Here is an 18,166-nt window from a genome sequence, read left to right as displayed (position 1 = left end):
TACCAGACTAGTTATAAATTTGGCCACTATGTTGATCCAGGAGGAAAGTTATCCAGATTACAAAATAAAAAAATAACTATTATTTCTTAACAATTTTAGCAATTGCATGTTATTAAAGGATGGTTGAGGCTTCATGTGTACTATATAATCATCGCAGAAATGTCAATAAGTTGACAGAACATAACGTGAAGGGCAGTAGTTTTCTGGTGCTCTCTCTCTCTCTCTCTCTCTGTCACTGGTTGCATCTCATACTGAGTTGCTCAACTGTATCTAAGAGGACATACAGTAAAAACAACAGGTAAAGCCACAGCAGTCCTGAGGTACTTCTTAGTTAGCCAACAGCCTAATGTAGAAAAGTAGCCCATCCTAATGCGAGTTTCTTCTCACTATGTAAGCTAGTGAACACAATGGCCTTCAGCAGGTGCACTATTTGATTAAGTCATTGGTTGAAGAAAATCCTGCCACATGACAACAGTTAAAAGTTACCCAACAGGTTCACAGTGGCACATTTACAGATGTTGATTTATGTGCATTGTCCCTAGAAAAAACGTGTAAATTTGGTATTTGTGTGTGAAAGGAAATCTTATTTTGTAGTGAAACACTGATACAGTGGCATAACTTTACTGGGAAGCCCAGAGCATTTAGCGCGAGCAGCCGTTTGGCAGAAAATTCCTATTTGGCCGTAAGTGGCGATATCACAGCTGAGCATGATAGTCTGAGAGTCAACTTACGTAAACACATATTAAAACATACCCCTATTTAAATATATATTAACAAATTCTTAATTGAAGACCCATAACAAGAAGTTAAGGCAGAATTGAGACTTGTTTTTACTTTGACTTTCAACGTTAGTACAAAAACGTATTCAACAACAGTAAATACAAACACAACCATGAGTCAGTGTGCGTCTTGCACTTCACATTGTGATGGGTGGAAATAAACACGTTGAAATCCAAGAGGAAAATGGTCAACGGTAAAAATCTTGAAGGCCATATTTGAATTGATGAGCTTAGTGAGAATTTAAAAGTTTGGCACTGCAGCATATAAATACACAGTGTGTGGTGTTTGGGTTGGAGTCTGCATGAATGGAAGAGAAAAAGTAAAAGTATCTTTTTGTAGCTGCTTTCTCAAAATGTCTGTGCACAGTTCTAATATCTCAGTCCTCCATGTTTTGTAGCTAGAAAGTGATCATTTATAAGCCTTTTCTGTCTGCCACCTTTATGTTGTCCCTACTTCTGTTTCTGAGTCAGTTGTCATCTGTGTCGCTAACTCATTCCTAACTCCTCTCCTTCTTCATCCTCCTCCCCTCGTCATATCACTGCTGCTCTATCACGTCCTCCTATCCCTGTGTCAGTAGTCCATGCTGTGCAGCTGGCTCTTCTTGTCAGTTTTCCCCTGCAGGGCTGCAGGTAGCAGCGGCAGATTCAGGTCTGCCACCCGACGCTGGAGAGATGACCGTAACTGAACTGAGTTCCTCTTTGCTCCACTCATCCCTCCCCCTGCCATCCCTCTCTCCCCTCCTCCTGCTGCCGACAGATCTCTCCTCTTCCCTCTCTCCTGCCTGAGGCTCTTGATGACCAAGGTATGTTGTCTCTGTGAGGGGAAGGCGGGAGGTTTAGACCCGTTGACCAGGAGTCCTGGGGGCCCAGGTCGAGTCAACCCCACCCACGTCATCTTCCTGCCTCGTCCGTCTTTTAGCCCCACATTGCGCAAGCGTGGCAGGGGGGCAGAGGGTGATGTCTGGGTTGTTTCCATGGAACCCAGGTGGACTCTGTCTGAGGAGTGTGTGGTGTGTGTGTCGGCTTCCAGGAGCATCCTGGGAGAGATGCCGCTCTTCTCTGAGGAGTAAAACGTCTGCAGCTTTTCCAGACGCTCGTTGATGCTCAGGTGATGAGAGTGGTCATCCTGGTGGCGGCTGTCATGGAAACAGTCTGACCCGGGGTCTGCTGCCCCGTCCGACTGAGTTGTCCTGAGCAGGTGCGTGTGTCGGATCGGTCTCACTGTGCTGCTGTCTCTGATTGGCTCAACGGGGACTTGGCAAGGGGCGGAGTCACAGAGTTGAGATGCAGAGCTCTTAGGAGGAGAAAGATGGACGAGTTCCCTGTCTCTAAACACAGACACTGGAACATAAAGGTACACAGATACTGTATGTCACACACTGTACTGTGGATGTGTGCAGCTTTGTTTCTGTGCAGTAAATCCTTACCCTCAGGAAACAACGTCTCTCTGGTGTCCAAGGTGATGGCGATCTCTTCATCAGTTGCCCCATCCTCTGCAGAGAGAGGGGCAGGGGAGGGGGAGGGAAGGCGAGGAGGTATTGAGGGGGAGGCAGAGTGAGGAAGTTGGGGAAGGGAGGGGGAAGGGGGACGGTTCTCATCGTCCTCTCTGTTGTCCTTTCTGTGAAGGTCCTCGGTCCTCCTCCTGTTGCTCTGACATTCAGTTGTCTGCTGGGCCCTCAGAGGCCTGCTGGACTGCTTAGAGCTTTTCTCATTGGTCGGTTCATTCTAAAGATCAAGCAATGATTAGATTGGACGACTTGAAAGTTTCATCTGATGGTGGCACTAAATGAAAAGTCAGGAGATCACCAAAGTCAGTAGGATTCATCCCATGGACACCATAATGATGTCTGCACATCATGCCAATCTATCCAATGGGTGCTGAGGTACTTCAGTGTGGACCAAAGTGAAAGACTGAGAAACCGCCCGACACATCACTAGCATGCTAATAAACAAATACAGCGCCCAGCTGTTTCTGCACATTTTTTAGCTATTTTGAAGTAGACAGACTAACATGCACTATGATGACAGTAAAAAAATATAGATTGATGTCTGCATTATAATGTATTAGAGGAATATTACTTTAACATCTCTGAGTGATTATCGTATTAATGTTTATTATATTATAGACAATGTCTGCATTACCTGTTGCTGAGTCTTGGATTCAGTGTTATTCCTCTCTCTCCATGTATTCTTACTGGGAAGACTCCAGTCATTGGTTTCCAGCTTCTGCAACTCAATCATTCAAACTTCAGGCAAACCATACATGCTTTTCATCATTTTTGAGATGCCAACAACTGACCCACTTGTGTATTACGGGCATCAGAAAAGCTGCGTTTATTTCAGCATGTGCAGGCCTGCGTGTGTGTGAAAATGAGGTGCGAACCTTGCTGGCCTTGGCTCCTTTCTGGCTCCTGTTGAGTTTGTTGAGCAGCAGGTGATAGGAGGCCATGATGGCGGAGGGTCGGTGGGTGGTGAGCGTGTGAATAATTTCAGAGAGGGCGTAGCCCAGTGTCTCTGTCATATAGGCCAACACAGACGAGTTCAGATCCTCCGGACACAGTCTGGGAAATCACAACAGAGAGGTAGGGAAAAACCATAACAAAGATAAAGCGTGAAAAGTGAAGCAGAGAGAAATCTAATGGCTCGTTCAGGATCTGTCGGTAAGGAATGGGTAGAAACTGGTTTCTACTCAGGGTTTTGGTTGTGAGCTGTCCAGGGCTGGAACAGTTCTTGCTTTATTCATGTGGATTTCAGAAAACACGTTATTGCCAGGAGGAGCCATACATGATTACATTTCCACACTGCATAAAGTGATAAAAGCCTTTTAGTCACGCTATAATACACAAAGCTGTTACTCTACTGACCACAAAAATGTTCATTTTGTCAGAAAACTTGCTGTGATTTCCCTCTTGGTGCTTTTGCCCACATTGTAATGTTTGCTGCAGAACTTTCCCAGAGGGCTCTTTGTATCTCATGGTATAATACACACTTATGTTACAAATATACTAGTGTCATTTATTAAGAAATCACAAGTGAATATACTGAAGGTATTTACATATTTTTGCACACATCACCTATTTTTCTTATTTTAAGATATATTTAGAAAACATTTAATAGAACTTTTTACAGTACATAAAACTGGTGAATTCCGCAATATTTCAGTCGCCTTTGGGTGTGTGTGTGTAGACGGCATGTTAAAGTGTAGTCACACAGTAGATCTCGACCTGTTTTTATGAGAGAGCGTGTGTAGTGGTTTCTTGGCATATCCCTCGTTGATCCATCTTTCCTCCATCGCGGCTCTGACACTGGGTCTCTTGGCTGGGTCTGGCTCCAGGAGAGACAACACAAACGACACCGCACCTGCAACAGGAGCACAGATGTAACATTTGAACTTTTAAAGCAGAATAATAGATAAATAAATTAATAAGCAGTTATAAACAATAATGTATTGCAGTGTATGATGTGAAAGGTGTTGCTCATAGGGACAAACCCACACAGAATTACCTGACTCTGCAGTTCAGCTCTGTGTTTTTGGGTCTTTCAGCTCATTGTTTTGGTTTCCTTTCCTGTAACTTCACAGTTTTGGCTGAGTGTTATTTCTCACTGGTTTGTTAACAGCAGGCAGCTGTTTTCGGAGAGAAAAGCTCAAAAAGCCCAAAAAGCCCACTGTAGGCTAATGTGCCCAGCACCAATTAGTGGATGGACAAAGTTAGCGATTAGCTGGTGAACATAGTGGAGCGTTTGGCAGCTAGAGAGCCAGATATTTTTCTTGAAAGTTGGTGGAGACTGCACTCCACCCTCACCACCACCCACAAGTTAAATGCTAGCATTCAGCTTTGGTTGCAGACATGAACATTAGTCAAGACCGCACAGTCATAGTTGGTATTCTAAATGCAAGCAACTGCTGGTCAACAACCATCTTGTTGGTTACTCAAATTTGCTTGGAAGGGGTTGTGGTAAATGTACTTCAAAATGCTTCATATTCAGCTACAGTCACACAGATGGCCATGCAAGACTCCAGCCTGCTCATGGAAGCAGTTTTGGGTCAGTGTCTTGGGCAGGTGAAGGGAACTTTGGCATGTAGTTGGGCAACGCCAAGGTTCAGACCACCGACCAAGAAAATTAATGACTTCTCTCACTACTCATGCCTGGCCAAATAGACCAAACTAAAAAGAACCAATGTTACACAACCACTTCAGGCTGCCAGGCTGCTGTCATTCATTGTGACTTCGCTGAAACCGTATCAGAGACGACAGCATGGAGAGAGGCAGGATTTCCCTTGACGAGAACCAATTTAGCCTGTCAGCCTACGACACCCAAGCGTGGTTGATAGTTTGACTCCAGATGAGGATTCCTGATAAGCACCGCAGTCTGGAGGAGAAGGTAGCTTCAAAGAGGATGGCTGCCGCATTCTCAGACATACGCCAAGACTGCTGAATTCAGTTTGCTGCTATCAGCTGCCTTGCTTTCAGTGGTGAGGCAGCAGCTTGTCTCAGCAGGGTCAACTCAGTTTGTTTGTGACCAATAGACTATTTGAGGATTTTAATTGATCACCATCTGGGAAAAAAAATATTTTTGTAGACACTCACAGTAAAAAAATGTGGCGGTGGTGGTTGGGGTCTGGGTAAGTTAAAGTTGTGTATTGTGTTTGTTGAGAGTTTAAAGGGTTGATGAACGAAACAACCCTTTGCAAAAGCGGGATAAAGTGTAAAAGTTAATGAGGATGTCTCAGATGCTGATCTGTGGCAGTGATACAGCCACTAATCTGATCTTGTCACAGTTTCAGAGCATCAGGGCCGTGCTGGTTTTCCCCACAGTAACAGGAGCCGTGTTTGTTTGTGGTGACATGGCGCCATGACAGACTGTAATGGAGTGACTATGTGCGAGAACGAGACCAAAATAAAGCAGAGATAAACAGAGACACTAAAGCCAATGTAGACATGGTGCAGAACAAGTAAGAACTGAGGGGAAACTTTTCCCTCAGTTCTTTGTCTCGTGACAGATCTGTGGTCGGTAGAAATCCTAGGTTTTGTCTTCAATTAGCTATTTGTAATGTGCTGACCTGAGACTGAGGAAAACTTTCCCAAATGGAAATTGGGAAATCATCATGTTGATCTTCTATGGTTTACTTTATTTTTTTTTGTATTTTAAATCTTGGCCATTTTGTCTGGAGCTGGATAGCCAAGCATATAAGTGATATTTGAAATGATTAATACGAAGTGTGAGAGCCGTCTTGGTGCATTTTTTAGCATTAGCATTCATAACAGTTTCATACTATGAGCCTGTAGGTGTGCCTTTATATATTTTTAGCTACTTCAACCCATAGAGCAGTCTTTACTTTTCTTATTATTTCAAAGTACTTTTGTTCTCGCCATGTCACCTCTAGCAAATACCCGTGAAACCCCATCAAGACTCAAAGCAAGCTCTCTCAACTCCAGCTCTATGGAGGCGAGTGACAGTACATAAGGGGGCACAGTCTTTGTTTCAGTGAGGGGGGTGGAAGGTGGCGTTACCTTTGCTGACATCACTGGGGATGCTGCTGATCTCTCCGTTGACCATCTTCTGGTGCAGCTGTTTGATGTTGAATGGTTCAACAGTAAAGGGCAGAGTCCCTGTCAACATGGCGAACATGCTCACACCTCTGCACGCACGCACGCACGCACACAGACACACACAGACACACACACACACGCGCGCACACAGACACACACACAGAGGGAAAATGTGTACAAACACAAACACATTGACATTATCCATACACAGCACCACAGAGGAAAGAAATATCCTGGGAAAGCTATGATCGAACAGGCCTCAACAGACACAATGAGACTTTATCACTTACACGGACCAGACGTCCACTTTGGGTCCATACTTCCTGTGAGCGAGCAGCTCAGGGGCGGCGTAGGCTGGACTTCCACACTGGGTGTTGAGAAGCTCCAGGGACAACGACTCGGTCTTCAGAGTGTTACTCAGGCCAAAGTCTGTGTGAAACATCATCATTTTTCCAATGGGTTCGTGTTGCTGCACATTTACAGATGCACTCGATGGCTACGGTTCTGCAATATCCTGATGTGTTCAACATTTTGCATTAATACACCGGCAGGCAAATGTCACTGGAAAAAGCAGAAATGTCAACATACCTACGATCTTTATGTTGTTATGTTCGTCCAGCAGGAAGTTTTCAATCTTCAAATCTCTACAGGGGAAAAGAAGAGAGACAAAAAAACAAAGTGTGGTTCACCATGAGCTTTGTCCTTAATCCTACAGGAATTTCTTAAATTGCTTTTTCCCTACACATGAGTGTTTTGGAGTAATTTACTTGACAGACACTCCTGCAATGCGTGTTTGGCCTTACTAAGCTTTCCTGTGTATTTATGGACAACCAGATGAGATGGGACCAGACTATACCCACAAAAGCAAAGGAAAACCCAAGTTAAATTTGGGTTTGGGTAGAGCTCAAGCATTAAAAATACTGCTGAAAAATATTTGGGGGTACATTCAGTAGTAGTCATTTTGGGAATTAGTTTGCTTTGGACTGCTAAAACCTTCCACCCATCAAGATTTTCAAGTCAACTCAAACTGCTCCTCTTGACTTGTGATCCTCTACCAGAATAATATCACCTGGAAAAGTTGCCTCACTTTCCTGAAAGTACCCCTGCCTCACCACCAGCCACACGGCCTGCTCTAAAACTACCAAGCTAAATGAAAATCTGCGGTTAGGGGGAGAGAGATCCCCTATAAACTACAGCCTGGGAATCAGCCATTTTCCTTTCATCTGCCTTCATCTAACCAACAGACACTCCAGGTCCCAAAAATCCAAAGGACACCGCTCACACAACCCGAGGAAAGTTCAAAGACAGACGGAGCGAGACGGAGCGAGAGCAGACATTGTCATAAAGGAGAAAATGTATGCGGTAAACCTACTGAATGTGGGTGGCAGGAGGTGCGTTTAAGTGCAAATTTTCCATTTATTTCCAGTTTAATCATCTCTGTGTGGGACTGTGGTGGAGAGAGTGTGTGTGTGAGCGCCAGTGAGTGTATGTATGTGTGTGAGGACGTGGGTGTGTGTGTGTGTGACACTGAGAGAGGTGCTATTGAATGGTTGAGCGCTACATCGTTGAGGGACTTCATTAGAGAGGAAGTCCATGATGTTGTGATGATGTGTGAATCATGGCGCCGGCGCAGGATGATGAGGTCATTGCCTGGTAATCACATTCCCACCTTCAGAGGAGCCAAGGTCTTAAACCAAAGCCCAGAGCTGTGCATGTTGTGTGTGGTGTGTGTGTGTGTGTGTGTGTGTATGAGCATTAGGTCTCTAACGCCTACACATACTAAAATGCCACTAAAATAACACTCTCGACTCCCACACTGCACTGTGCCTTTCTTGCAGTATTTCCTCCTCTGAAAACTGTTAATGCCCTGCAAACTACTCTGTGTGCTGTGTGCTAACAAGTGTGTTTATATGCATGAATCTACAAGTCTAACCATAACATCCAGCATGCAACAAATAGCTACTGCTTGTGGGTGTTTGAAGGCCTCAGTTGTTTTCACAAAATCTCTACCAGGGCCAAACAGAAAAAGCATGACAAGCACTTTATCACACGCTCCAGTATACAGTTTTTTGTAATATGCATGCCAGAAGATGTCCGGACATCAAGGTTAAAACTGTACTAAATGGTAAGTGAGGTTACCATAGTTTTAACAGGATGTCAGCGCCTATGAATGTGTCTCAACTCAGGGGCTGCATCATTCGAGGGCTGCATTTAAAGACTGATTGCGTCACAGTGGTGCAACATCCACTTCCATTTTGAAGGCTCCCTCAAATTCATTTCATTTCCTGGGCAATGAAGGACTCAGCGGGGGGGGGGGGGGTTAATTACTTTGCAAATGTATAACAGCGGCTGAGGATGAATATGGAAATCCACCGTAGACCTGACCGTCTCATTTCGGTTTGCCCTTCGCAGCCTACACACAGCCTCCAAAGGATGTGGCCCCTGTATTGAGACACAGCTTTTATGTCAGTTTGGGGTTTTAAAAGATTACAAACTCTTAAGAGCACATCTCCTCCTTCTCCCTCATTAAAAAATACACAAAAGTATCCAGAGAAATATGCAAATATTTTTCAGTTCGAATGTTTACGACTAAGATGTCTCCTCCAGGACTTAACTGAAAAACAGTTCATTTTCATTAACTCAGTATGAGGCAGATGTCTCTAATACATGTAGAAGTACTGCACATTGTGTCCATGCTCGTCCTGTGTGTGTGTGTGTGTGTGTGTGTGTAGTCTCACCTGTGTACGATGCCGTGTTTGTGCAGGTGCTCCACTGCAGACAGGATCTGTCGGGTGTAGCGCCGCACCTCCCTCTCCTCCAGCCTCTTCCTCTCACAGATCCTGTCCATCAGGTCTCCTCCAGCACAGAGCTCCATGGCCATGTAGTAGCTGTTCTCTGTCTCCAGAGTCTGACACAAACAGGCGTTCATGCGCATACTAAGCTTATTCTAACCTCATTTTTACAATCTACAATTAACGTACTGTTAATGGATTCAAATACGAACAAATGTAATGTTGTTACATTGATGATGGTTTTTTTCATACCTCCAACAGGACAACGATGTGAGGATGTCGGACCATCTGATGAATACGAGGCTCTCTCTTCATGTTCTTAAGTACGTACGAGTCTTGACGCGCTTTTTTCTTGTCAATCACCTTAATAGCCACCTAAACACACACACACACACACACACACACACACACACACACACACACACACAAACAAATATGCACATAAATATACAATAGCTTTAATGTGGTTTTTAGAAAGTTGAATCAGCACCCTTTGCTCTTCTGTTAAAATGTAAAAGTCTTTTGGCAGTCCTGAGCTACATGGATGGATGTGTACCCACAGTTCTCTACAAATGATAGATGTGTAAGTAGTTGTGGCTTCAGAGCCTTGCCCAAGAGTACTTCCACTTTAATTGTTAAGGAAGTATTCCTTAATCACTTTCTCCACCTATATGTTTTGCTGGATCGCAACAGCGGGGCCAGTCCTATAAACAGACTATTGGTCGGCAGGCTGAGTGTTTCCCTATTGCTCATTGTTCTTACCAGATGATTTGGAACGAACGAGCAGTGTTGCCAACTTAGCACTTTGTTGCTGGATTGTTCAGACTTTTCAGACGCCTTTAGTGACTTTTTTTTAGACAGACCTCAGCTACCTTCCCTAAAAGAGTCAGTACAGTACAGTACAGCCCCGCGAGTGTGAGGTCAGGCTTTCCCTCCACAGGCACACTTCTCTGTGCTGACCGCACGGCAGCTTATGCTACTGAGCTTCTAACTTTCTCTCAGAGTGATCATTTAGCTGAAAATCACAGAACAGTCTTTGTCTTTAACTTATGTGTTTGGTGATTTTGTCACATGACGTCGTGGTTATAAAATCAGGATTTTAGCAGCAGCTAAGAAATGGCTTGGAAGGGACTGCGGGTTGACATGTATTCTGAATGAGTTTTCAGTTCTTATTCAAACTTGTTCCATTGTCTGACAACAGAAACAGAAAAACCTGTAAATGAGAACAGCTTAATTGGGAATTCGGCTGTATCGAAGTACTGTACATGTGAGCACAGAGAGAAGAAGAGAAGCGAACAGATACAGGACTGAAACTAGATGACACTAGGAAGAGTGCCAACAGTTTACGATGCAGCAGAGCCATACACTGAGTTTTGACTTTGACTCATCCAGTGACCTTCAGTTATGAGACCTCACCCACCTCTAGATCTATGTTTAACTTGTATCACTCATCATGTGTGGTAGAAAATAAGACTGAATGAATTCAAACAACAACAACAACAAAAAAAAACCTTCCCTTGGTTACACAAAAGTTGATACGAGCTATTTATGTTCTTACAACCATTTTCCCCTGAAATGAATGATTGTGACAAAAAAAATTACTTGGCCCAGGAAATGAAATTCCTAAAAGTGACATTTATTGAAAATGATTCAGCTTATAACTGAGAACTACAGTTAACGTATAAGGTAAACATTCGGGTGTGAATGATGGTAAAGTGTAAAGTGTTGGTAGAATCTAGAAGGCTCAGTTTATTTACATTTTATATTCCATTAATATTTTCCATAAAAAAAAAAAAAGTTTGTCATTAATATATGGTGTGATGTCACTGTCGTTTCATTTAAAATTTAAAAATAAGAAGGTCCTATAGTATAAAACAGTGTGTGTGTGTGTGCGCACATTTGTAGACTTCACCTCCACAGGTCTCGTACCTGCAGAGGGTAACAGGGGTTAAGAGGTGCAAACACCCTTGGAGGTGAGTTTGGTCACTGCTATGGCAACCAGGTCAGGTACATATGAGCCGGGGCGATGAAAGAAAGTTACACATACATTTACTTACACACACACACACACACACACACACACACACACACACACACACACACACACACACACACACACACACGGCTTCCACTACACAATGATGTATATCTATAATCCCAGTTTATAGCCACAGTATCAGAAATAGGCAAAATATTACACACTTTCATATATTAGTGTGGGTTTTGTTACGACTATTTGAAAGAATATCACATTAAAAAGAAAGGATACGTTCAAGGGAACACCGTGTATACTTCCTCTCAACATGTAGTAGACATGTTTATTTTCATAATGTACATAAATCATAAATTAAACTTATGCTGCATCAATTTGCAATAACAAAAAAATCCCTTTAAGAGTCATGGAGAGGTACCCATTAAATGCAGGTAGTTCTGACTATGATGTTGTACACATAACAAGAATAATAACAGGTCGCTGCCTTATTCAAACTCAAGTGAGTATAACTCCCAGTTGCAAGTGTACAGGGCACAAGTTGTAACCATGTAATCATAATCTGGTGTGTGATCTTTCCCTCTGCCAGTGCGCCGTCTCTCCAGTCTGAGGCAGGTCACGTCACGTCTCCTCTCTCTAATTCTCACATCAGGGAGAAAGCACTGACCTTTTCCCCCGTGCCGATGTGCAGCCCCTCCATCACTTTGGCAAATGAGCCCTTATTGATCATCTTCCCCACCAGGTAGGATCCCACCCGTTTGGAGTGTGGGAAGCTCCGCAGCAGCTCCCTGGGGACCTTGAGAGAGGGGAGAGGCAGCCTCTCCCGGTCCAGCGTCGAGGCATCCCACTGGGACACTCCTTCACCCCCTCCCTCCGCCACCATGTCCTCTGGACTGGGCTTCACTGCAGCGGCTGGCATCCCGGACAGGCTCCGGGCCCCATGTGGCTGCCTCTTTACACTCACAATCAAATCCAAAACCAGGTCTGACCTTGTGAAGCACACATACTAACGCACCCAGATGCACATGAACACAACACAGGATCCAGATCCTTCTTCAGGAGGAAGAAGTGTCCTCGCCCACAGATTTCTGTTGTCCTCTCACTGTCAGATAAGTAATTCCTTCATTCCAGACTGTCTGACAGGTGATTCCTCTTTTCTTCTTTGTTTATTTTACCTGGTAGCGAGTACAGGTGCATTAAGTGTCTCTTTTTCAATCTAACTGTGCTTCCTCCCTCCTTCTCTCCCTCTGTCTCTCTCTGCTGGGTAGTGGATGATTAACCGTTGTGTTCTTAGGTCAGCTCCAGTGATGAGGAGGACATTCTACACCGTAATTACCCCCCTCCCCTCTGCACACACTAAAGTACACACTGATACCCACAGTTACTCAGTAACCATCCAAACTCTCTTACTTCGTTTCCTTGGCTGCCGTTTGAATTTCTATTTTATATTTCTGTCTCTTTCAGTTTCTCCATGACACCATCAGGTAGGCTAATTTAATTCTCCATGAGGACAGATCAGAGTTATGACACGCAGATGAGGACAGGTAAGTGGATGAGAATGAGACTTTGACTTTGAAAACCTACACAGCTTCAATCACCAGGAAAAAGTTATCTATTCTTCGGAAAGATCCCTGTACTTTTTTGCAAACTTTATTGTGTTGTAGATTGAATTTTAGATGGATAAAACTGCCTTTGTTGCCCATCAATCTACACTCAGTTACCCATAATGATTTTTTAGAAGATTATGCAATTTTAGATTTATTAAAAATCTAAAAGCTGAAATCTCTAATTTACAAAGTATTCAGATCCTTGAGATGTGTCTAGAACCTGATTGGCTAATTGAATTGATTGGACATAGTTTAGAAAGGCACACACCTGAGTATATAAGATCCCACAATTCACAGTGCAGGTTACAACAAAAACAAAGCCATGAAATCTACATCAGTCCAAGCGCTGAGTGTTCTCAGGGGCACAGTGGCCTTAATAATTGTATTGGTTATTAACTGTGTGTTATCAACTGTCACTCTAGTCCTCCGCAGAGACGGCAGAACCTGTCGAGAGGACGACCATTTCAGCAGCACTCCATCAGTCAGGCCTTTATGACGGAGCGGCTGGATGGACTTTGGGTAAAAGGGTTGAGTTGACTTGAGTTTACCAAACAGTATTTAAAAGGACCGGAGAATGTGTGACCCAGCCAAAACCCAAATTTCTAAAAACATGTTTTCATTTTGTTATTATGACAATTTTATCCATTTAAACTACAACACAGTAAAGACTGCAAAAAAAGTTAAGCGGTCTGAATACTCTCTGAAGCCACTGTATGTCAAGGGAGGAGTTTGTCTGTTGAGTTTAGTCTGACAGCTTAGTTTAGCATAAAAACTGGAAATGGTGAAACTGCTAGCCTGACTCTGTCCCAAGGCAAAATCCAACCGAACAAAGCTCATTAATTAAAGATATATCTTGTTTGTTTAATATGTAAAAACAACGAACAACCTGTGTCTGAAAATGACAAGCTGTTTTGTACAAATTGAACAAATTGAGCTTAACATGTGCCAGTAGTATGTATATTGTTATATTTGGACGGTGCTAGTCTAGCAGATTGTCTTGTTGCCAGTCTTTATGATAACCTTAAGATAACCGTCCACTCGCTGTAACTTAATATTTACTGTACAAACATGAAAGTGGTATTGATCTCATCTAATGCTCAGCAAAAAGTGAAGAAGTATATTCCAAAAAATGTTGAAATATTCCTTTAAATCACGTCCATGGCTTTTCTGCTTATCAAGAATCTAGTGAAAATACTTTCTGCCTTTTATCAATATTTACAAATGATTACAGAATTAGTTCTGAATTGTTTTTAAAGCTAAAAGTTCTCTAATGTGATTACGATTACAACTACGACCTTCATTGTTGACCCCTGAAAGTTAATTATCTTTTGTTAGGTCCAGACAGGTCAGTGGTCAGGGTCAACGACAGATCAGCACCCCTGCAGCTGGTGGGGATTCAGTATCTTCCCTAACAAGCCTTCAGCGGGGCGGATTTCTTCTGGCTTCAGACCATGGAAGCCAATTATGGTTTTAACATTTTTACCCGAATGATGAGTTTACATGATAACACTCATCATTTCAAGTAAAAACCAAACTGGAGTTAGAGTTATATTGACTTACTGATATAATGCTGGCAAGAGGTATCAGAGCCGCAGAGGCATGTGTTATAACAGTGGTGATCAGTGGAAAGCAGCAGTGAGGTTTTGCACTGATGAGCGACGGCCGGCACTGAAGTATGTCTGCTTTTCTGCTACTGTGTGTATCAAAGTGTGTGTGTGTGCACGTCAGGGTCGGATTGCAGTGTGTTGCTGCTCGATTCTTCCTCACTCAGCTGATGAAAGGAGGGATAGAGCCTTATATCCGCCATGTAACCCAACACGCTCACACACTCTCAAACACACGCACAAACCTTACACAACCTTTAACTGAGCGGCTGTAGTGGCCAAGTGAAGCTTCTCCAGTTACCTTATTTTGTTTTAAACATGTTGATACTGTATAATTTGATTTAGCATTCAGAGCAAACGCACAGCTGCAGCAGCCATGACAGTCCGCTTCCCTCTCTGACACATTCAGGCGCCGTTAAACTTTGTGTAATCGCAATCAAAACACTTAGTCAACCGTTTTTTTCTCCCTTTGGATGACCATGCCAACTCTTTATGAGATGTGATCAGCGACATTGACCAACTCAAGTCCAAACTGTCTTAGCCATAATTAAAAAAGACACATAAAAATACAGAAAACACCCTTTCTATACACTGGTGTCAACAGTTTTTCCAGAATATTCTGAAATGAGCCGCAAAACAGAGAACCAGTCTACAATTAGTGGTTTCACATCAGTAGAATCCAAAGTGCTGTGAAAACACCAAGCAAAAACCCTTTAAAAAAATCATTAATTTTCCTACACAAGTTAAATCGCACGTCTTAATCTCTCTCTTCTTCTTCATGTGTGTATGTGTGTTCATACGCCAGGAGGCCTACACTTCATAAACGGGTCTTAAGGCCCTGGCGTGTGTGTGGGAGGAGGTGTTAACACACCCTCCCTAATGCCGGGGAAGGGTGTCAAGCTGTATCTGGCTCTGCACTGGACAGACGCAGAGGAAGAAAGAAGTAAGGAAAGAGAGGAGGAAAGTGTGACTGTGTCGCACTCCAGTCACAGGAAGCGAGAGAGAAAGAGAGAAAAACTAACAACTACACGGAGAGACAGGATGAGTGAGAAGGAGAGAAACCGAGCTTCACAACTGCAAAACAAATGTGAATTAATAAGACCTCAGGAGGCTTTTTATATAACCTCGGCACTGCCGTACTTAAATGTTTTGCAGAGGCTCTTCTGTGTGTGTATGTGTGCATGTGTGTGTTAATGTGTGTGCTTTCATGGTTCAGAAAAGGTCAATCTCCCTGCCAGAGACCACAGTCTATTTGTGTGTGTGTGTGTGTATCTGTGTGTGTGTCTGTGTTTATGCATACACACATTTTGCAAGCTCTTTCTGAAAGCACTGTGTTTCTGAGATGACATGTCCTTTGCATCTACACATATAATCATATTTAAGCTTCATTTACATGCCTTAATTATCTAATGGAGATTGTGTGCGTATACATAGGTGAGTGTGAGTGTGTGTGTGTGTGTGTGTGTGTGTGTGTGTGTGTGTGTGTGTGTGTGTTGCGTTGGTGCACTGGAATGCTGGCTTGCCTGTAGGACTTGGCGAGCTTCTCGGCGGTCACATTAAATGAGAAGAGAAACCCCCTTCTGCTTCCTGCCTGTAATAAATGGATCCCCAGCAACCATTAAGGCATATTTTAACACCAAATAACTCCCCAAAACCACACTAGAACAGACACAGTCGACCCCCACCCTCTCACCATCTCTCACTCTCTCTGTCTCCTGCTCTTTTCCTTTTATTTCTCCATCCACTCTCTTGCTTTTATACCCCCCCCCCCAAAAAAAAAGAGCACGAAGCTAAATCTTAAAATAAGATCTTTGGTGCCACAGCATGATGTACCTCCCAGTCATACTCTGTAGTCTGTTAGAAAGTTTAATGGGAGTTGTAACTCTTGAGCAACACTGACCCTCTAAAGTTGGCTTTTTCTTCACCCTCATTTAAATGTTTTAATGTATACATCTGGGGTTTGTCATAAGAAAAATGGTAATACATATTTTCAAAATATGTATCCAACTAACTACGTTTACAAGCAGACTCCTTTAACACAGGGCTTCCCCACTGTTTCCCAACCATTTCTATATTGACGGTGTCGTTCCAGGATTTGATCTGTGTTCCATTGTGGTTAATTATGGAATTTAAAAAAAGTGATAAAACGACTGGTTATATCCATAGCACTGATGACCTATTTCATTTAAAAATCAACATTATATAGTTGGGGGCATGACAAGGACTAATGATGAGTAGTGGACCAGGTTCAAGGTAACTCCTGCAAAAACAGTGTATAATAAATGTGTAAAGTTATTTAATCTTTACCCTTTTTTTTCATAGTTTTCTTGGGGTTTGTTAGCGTATGTTCAGTGACCCAGTATAACTCCATGGCCCAAGGAGTCAGGGACCCCTGCTTTAATGGGATTAACTGAATATCACTTTAGCCCCATTCAGACACACACCCCTTTATGTTAATCTGACAGCACTCTAACACATCGATGTCATGTCTGAATGAGCACCCTGCTCATGTTTATGTAAGAGTCATGATGGCTACGGGCTGGATCTGCTGACATTATGATGTACTGTGTGTATGAGTGAAGACACAAAACTGTTGCAAAGAATAAACCTGTTGACATCAAGTTACAGGACGGCCTCTTCTGTCTTAACGACATCCTGCCTGCAAACGAGGCAGTGAAGTGACATATATGTGTGCAATATGGCAAATTAGAAAACTGTTGCTATATTCACAGGAGGGGAATATGCAGTAGACATTTATTGAAAATATCAATTAAATGGTTGTATTTATAATTTAAATATTACAATATTTGGTCTTAAATTATTTTTCTGCAACAGTTTCACAATTATTATTTCAAACGACTTGTATGAAATTCGTCTGTGCATTTGTTTGTGTAATTTTCAAATGATTATGATGATGATTATGTAATTCTGATTCATATTCTGATTTCTTGATTACGTCTAAGAAGCTGCAAATGTGTTGGAAAGCATCAAACTTCACTATTCTATTTCAGTTCTTGCAGGTATTGTCTGGAAACCTCATGTTGAAAACCACTTTACATGTTAAAAAAAGCAGTCTTATGCAGTCTTATCAGATGTAGCAAGGAGTGTTTCTTACTGTTGTCCACCTCTGTTGGAGTTTTCCAGAGCTGCTGTCCATGTCTGCCCTCCAGTGGACATAACAGACTGATGCAAGGACACCACTCTTCAATCCAACAGCTCGGCTAGAGGAAAGAATTTCTCAGCAGATGAATAGAGAAGTGGCGGACTTTTTCCTTCAGTTATACAGGAAAAACATGAAGTTTGCATTTACACTAGACACAGTTGACAAGAACACAATGTTTTTGCAAACTGTCAAGCTTTACAAGACCTCACCCTCACCACCTGCACATATAACCCACAGCTGAGCGAAACAAGTGTGTAACATGTTAGCACTCATTGTGTAAGAGCTGTTGTCAAAAAGGGATTTGGGGAAAAGTAGGAAATGATTAGTTGAAGTCAACATTGCAGCTTGAGTAAGTCACGTCATCACAAAGTAACTCCTGCGGTGGAGTAAACAGCACAGATCAATGTTGTGTAACAGCATGAGAGGATGCAGGGATGGACTAGCTCGTAGGAGAATTACGAAGTGGAGAAAACAACAGATAATGACAAAGAACACTGACAAAGGTCAGAGCAGCGGGAAAGAAGTGCTGGTGCTCAGCTCGTATGTGTTTAATTAACTGATAATAAAAAAGGATGTTGCTGGTTTGTCTTCCCTGGATTGGACCTTGTTGTGATGATGTCACTGTCTGTTCTTGCATTATCACTCGTCTAGCTTTGTTATGAAGAAAAGGGGGGGGGGG

The 18,166-nt window shown here is 42.8% G+C and overlaps 1 protein-coding gene across 1 annotated transcript; it reads right to left on the bottom strand.

The window, feature by feature from the left end:
• Positions 1–823: 823 nt before the first annotated feature.
• On the bottom strand, positions 824–12,299 carry LOC111672751 (uncharacterized). Its single transcript, XM_023430303.2, has 11 exons — positions 11,781–12,299; positions 9,376–9,498; positions 9,070–9,239; positions 6,920–6,975; positions 6,622–6,760; positions 6,293–6,420; positions 4,004–4,139; positions 3,163–3,340; positions 2,922–3,005; positions 2,207–2,504; positions 824–2,120 (listed from the first exon to the last, which is right to left on the bottom strand). Exons 1-11 carry the CDS (start codon positions 12,030–12,032, stop codon positions 1,351–1,353), a joined length of 2,334 nt encoding a protein of 777 aa, XP_023286071.2. The 5' UTR covers positions 12,033–12,299; the 3' UTR covers positions 824–1,350.
• Positions 12,300–18,166: the final 5,867 nt, after the last annotated feature.

The sequence above is a fragment of the Seriola lalandi genome, unplaced genomic scaffold (genome assembly GCF_002814215.2).
Source record: "Seriola lalandi dorsalis isolate HSWRI2012SDOR001 ecotype SW California unplaced genomic scaffold, Sedor1 jcf7180002054901, whole genome shotgun sequence".
In the NCBI taxonomy this organism is placed as follows: domain Eukaryota; kingdom Metazoa; phylum Chordata; class Actinopteri; order Carangiformes; family Carangidae; genus Seriola; species Seriola lalandi.
This window is presented reverse-complemented; position numbering and strand designations above follow the sequence as displayed.

Coding starts and splice junctions, on each gene's coding strand:
- LOC111672751 (XM_023430303.2), bottom strand. CDS start 12,032: ATGCCAGCCGCTGCAGTGAAGCCCAGTCCAGAGGACATGGTGGCGGAG. Junction 4,140..6,292: donor CCCCAGTGATGTCAGCAAAG/GTAACGCCACCT, acceptor CTCCTGTTGCAG/GTGCGGTGTCGTTTGTGTTG. Junction 3,341..4,003: donor ACGCTCTCTCATAAAAACAG/GTCGAGATCTAC, acceptor GTGATTTCCCAG/ACTGTGTCCGGAGGATCTGA.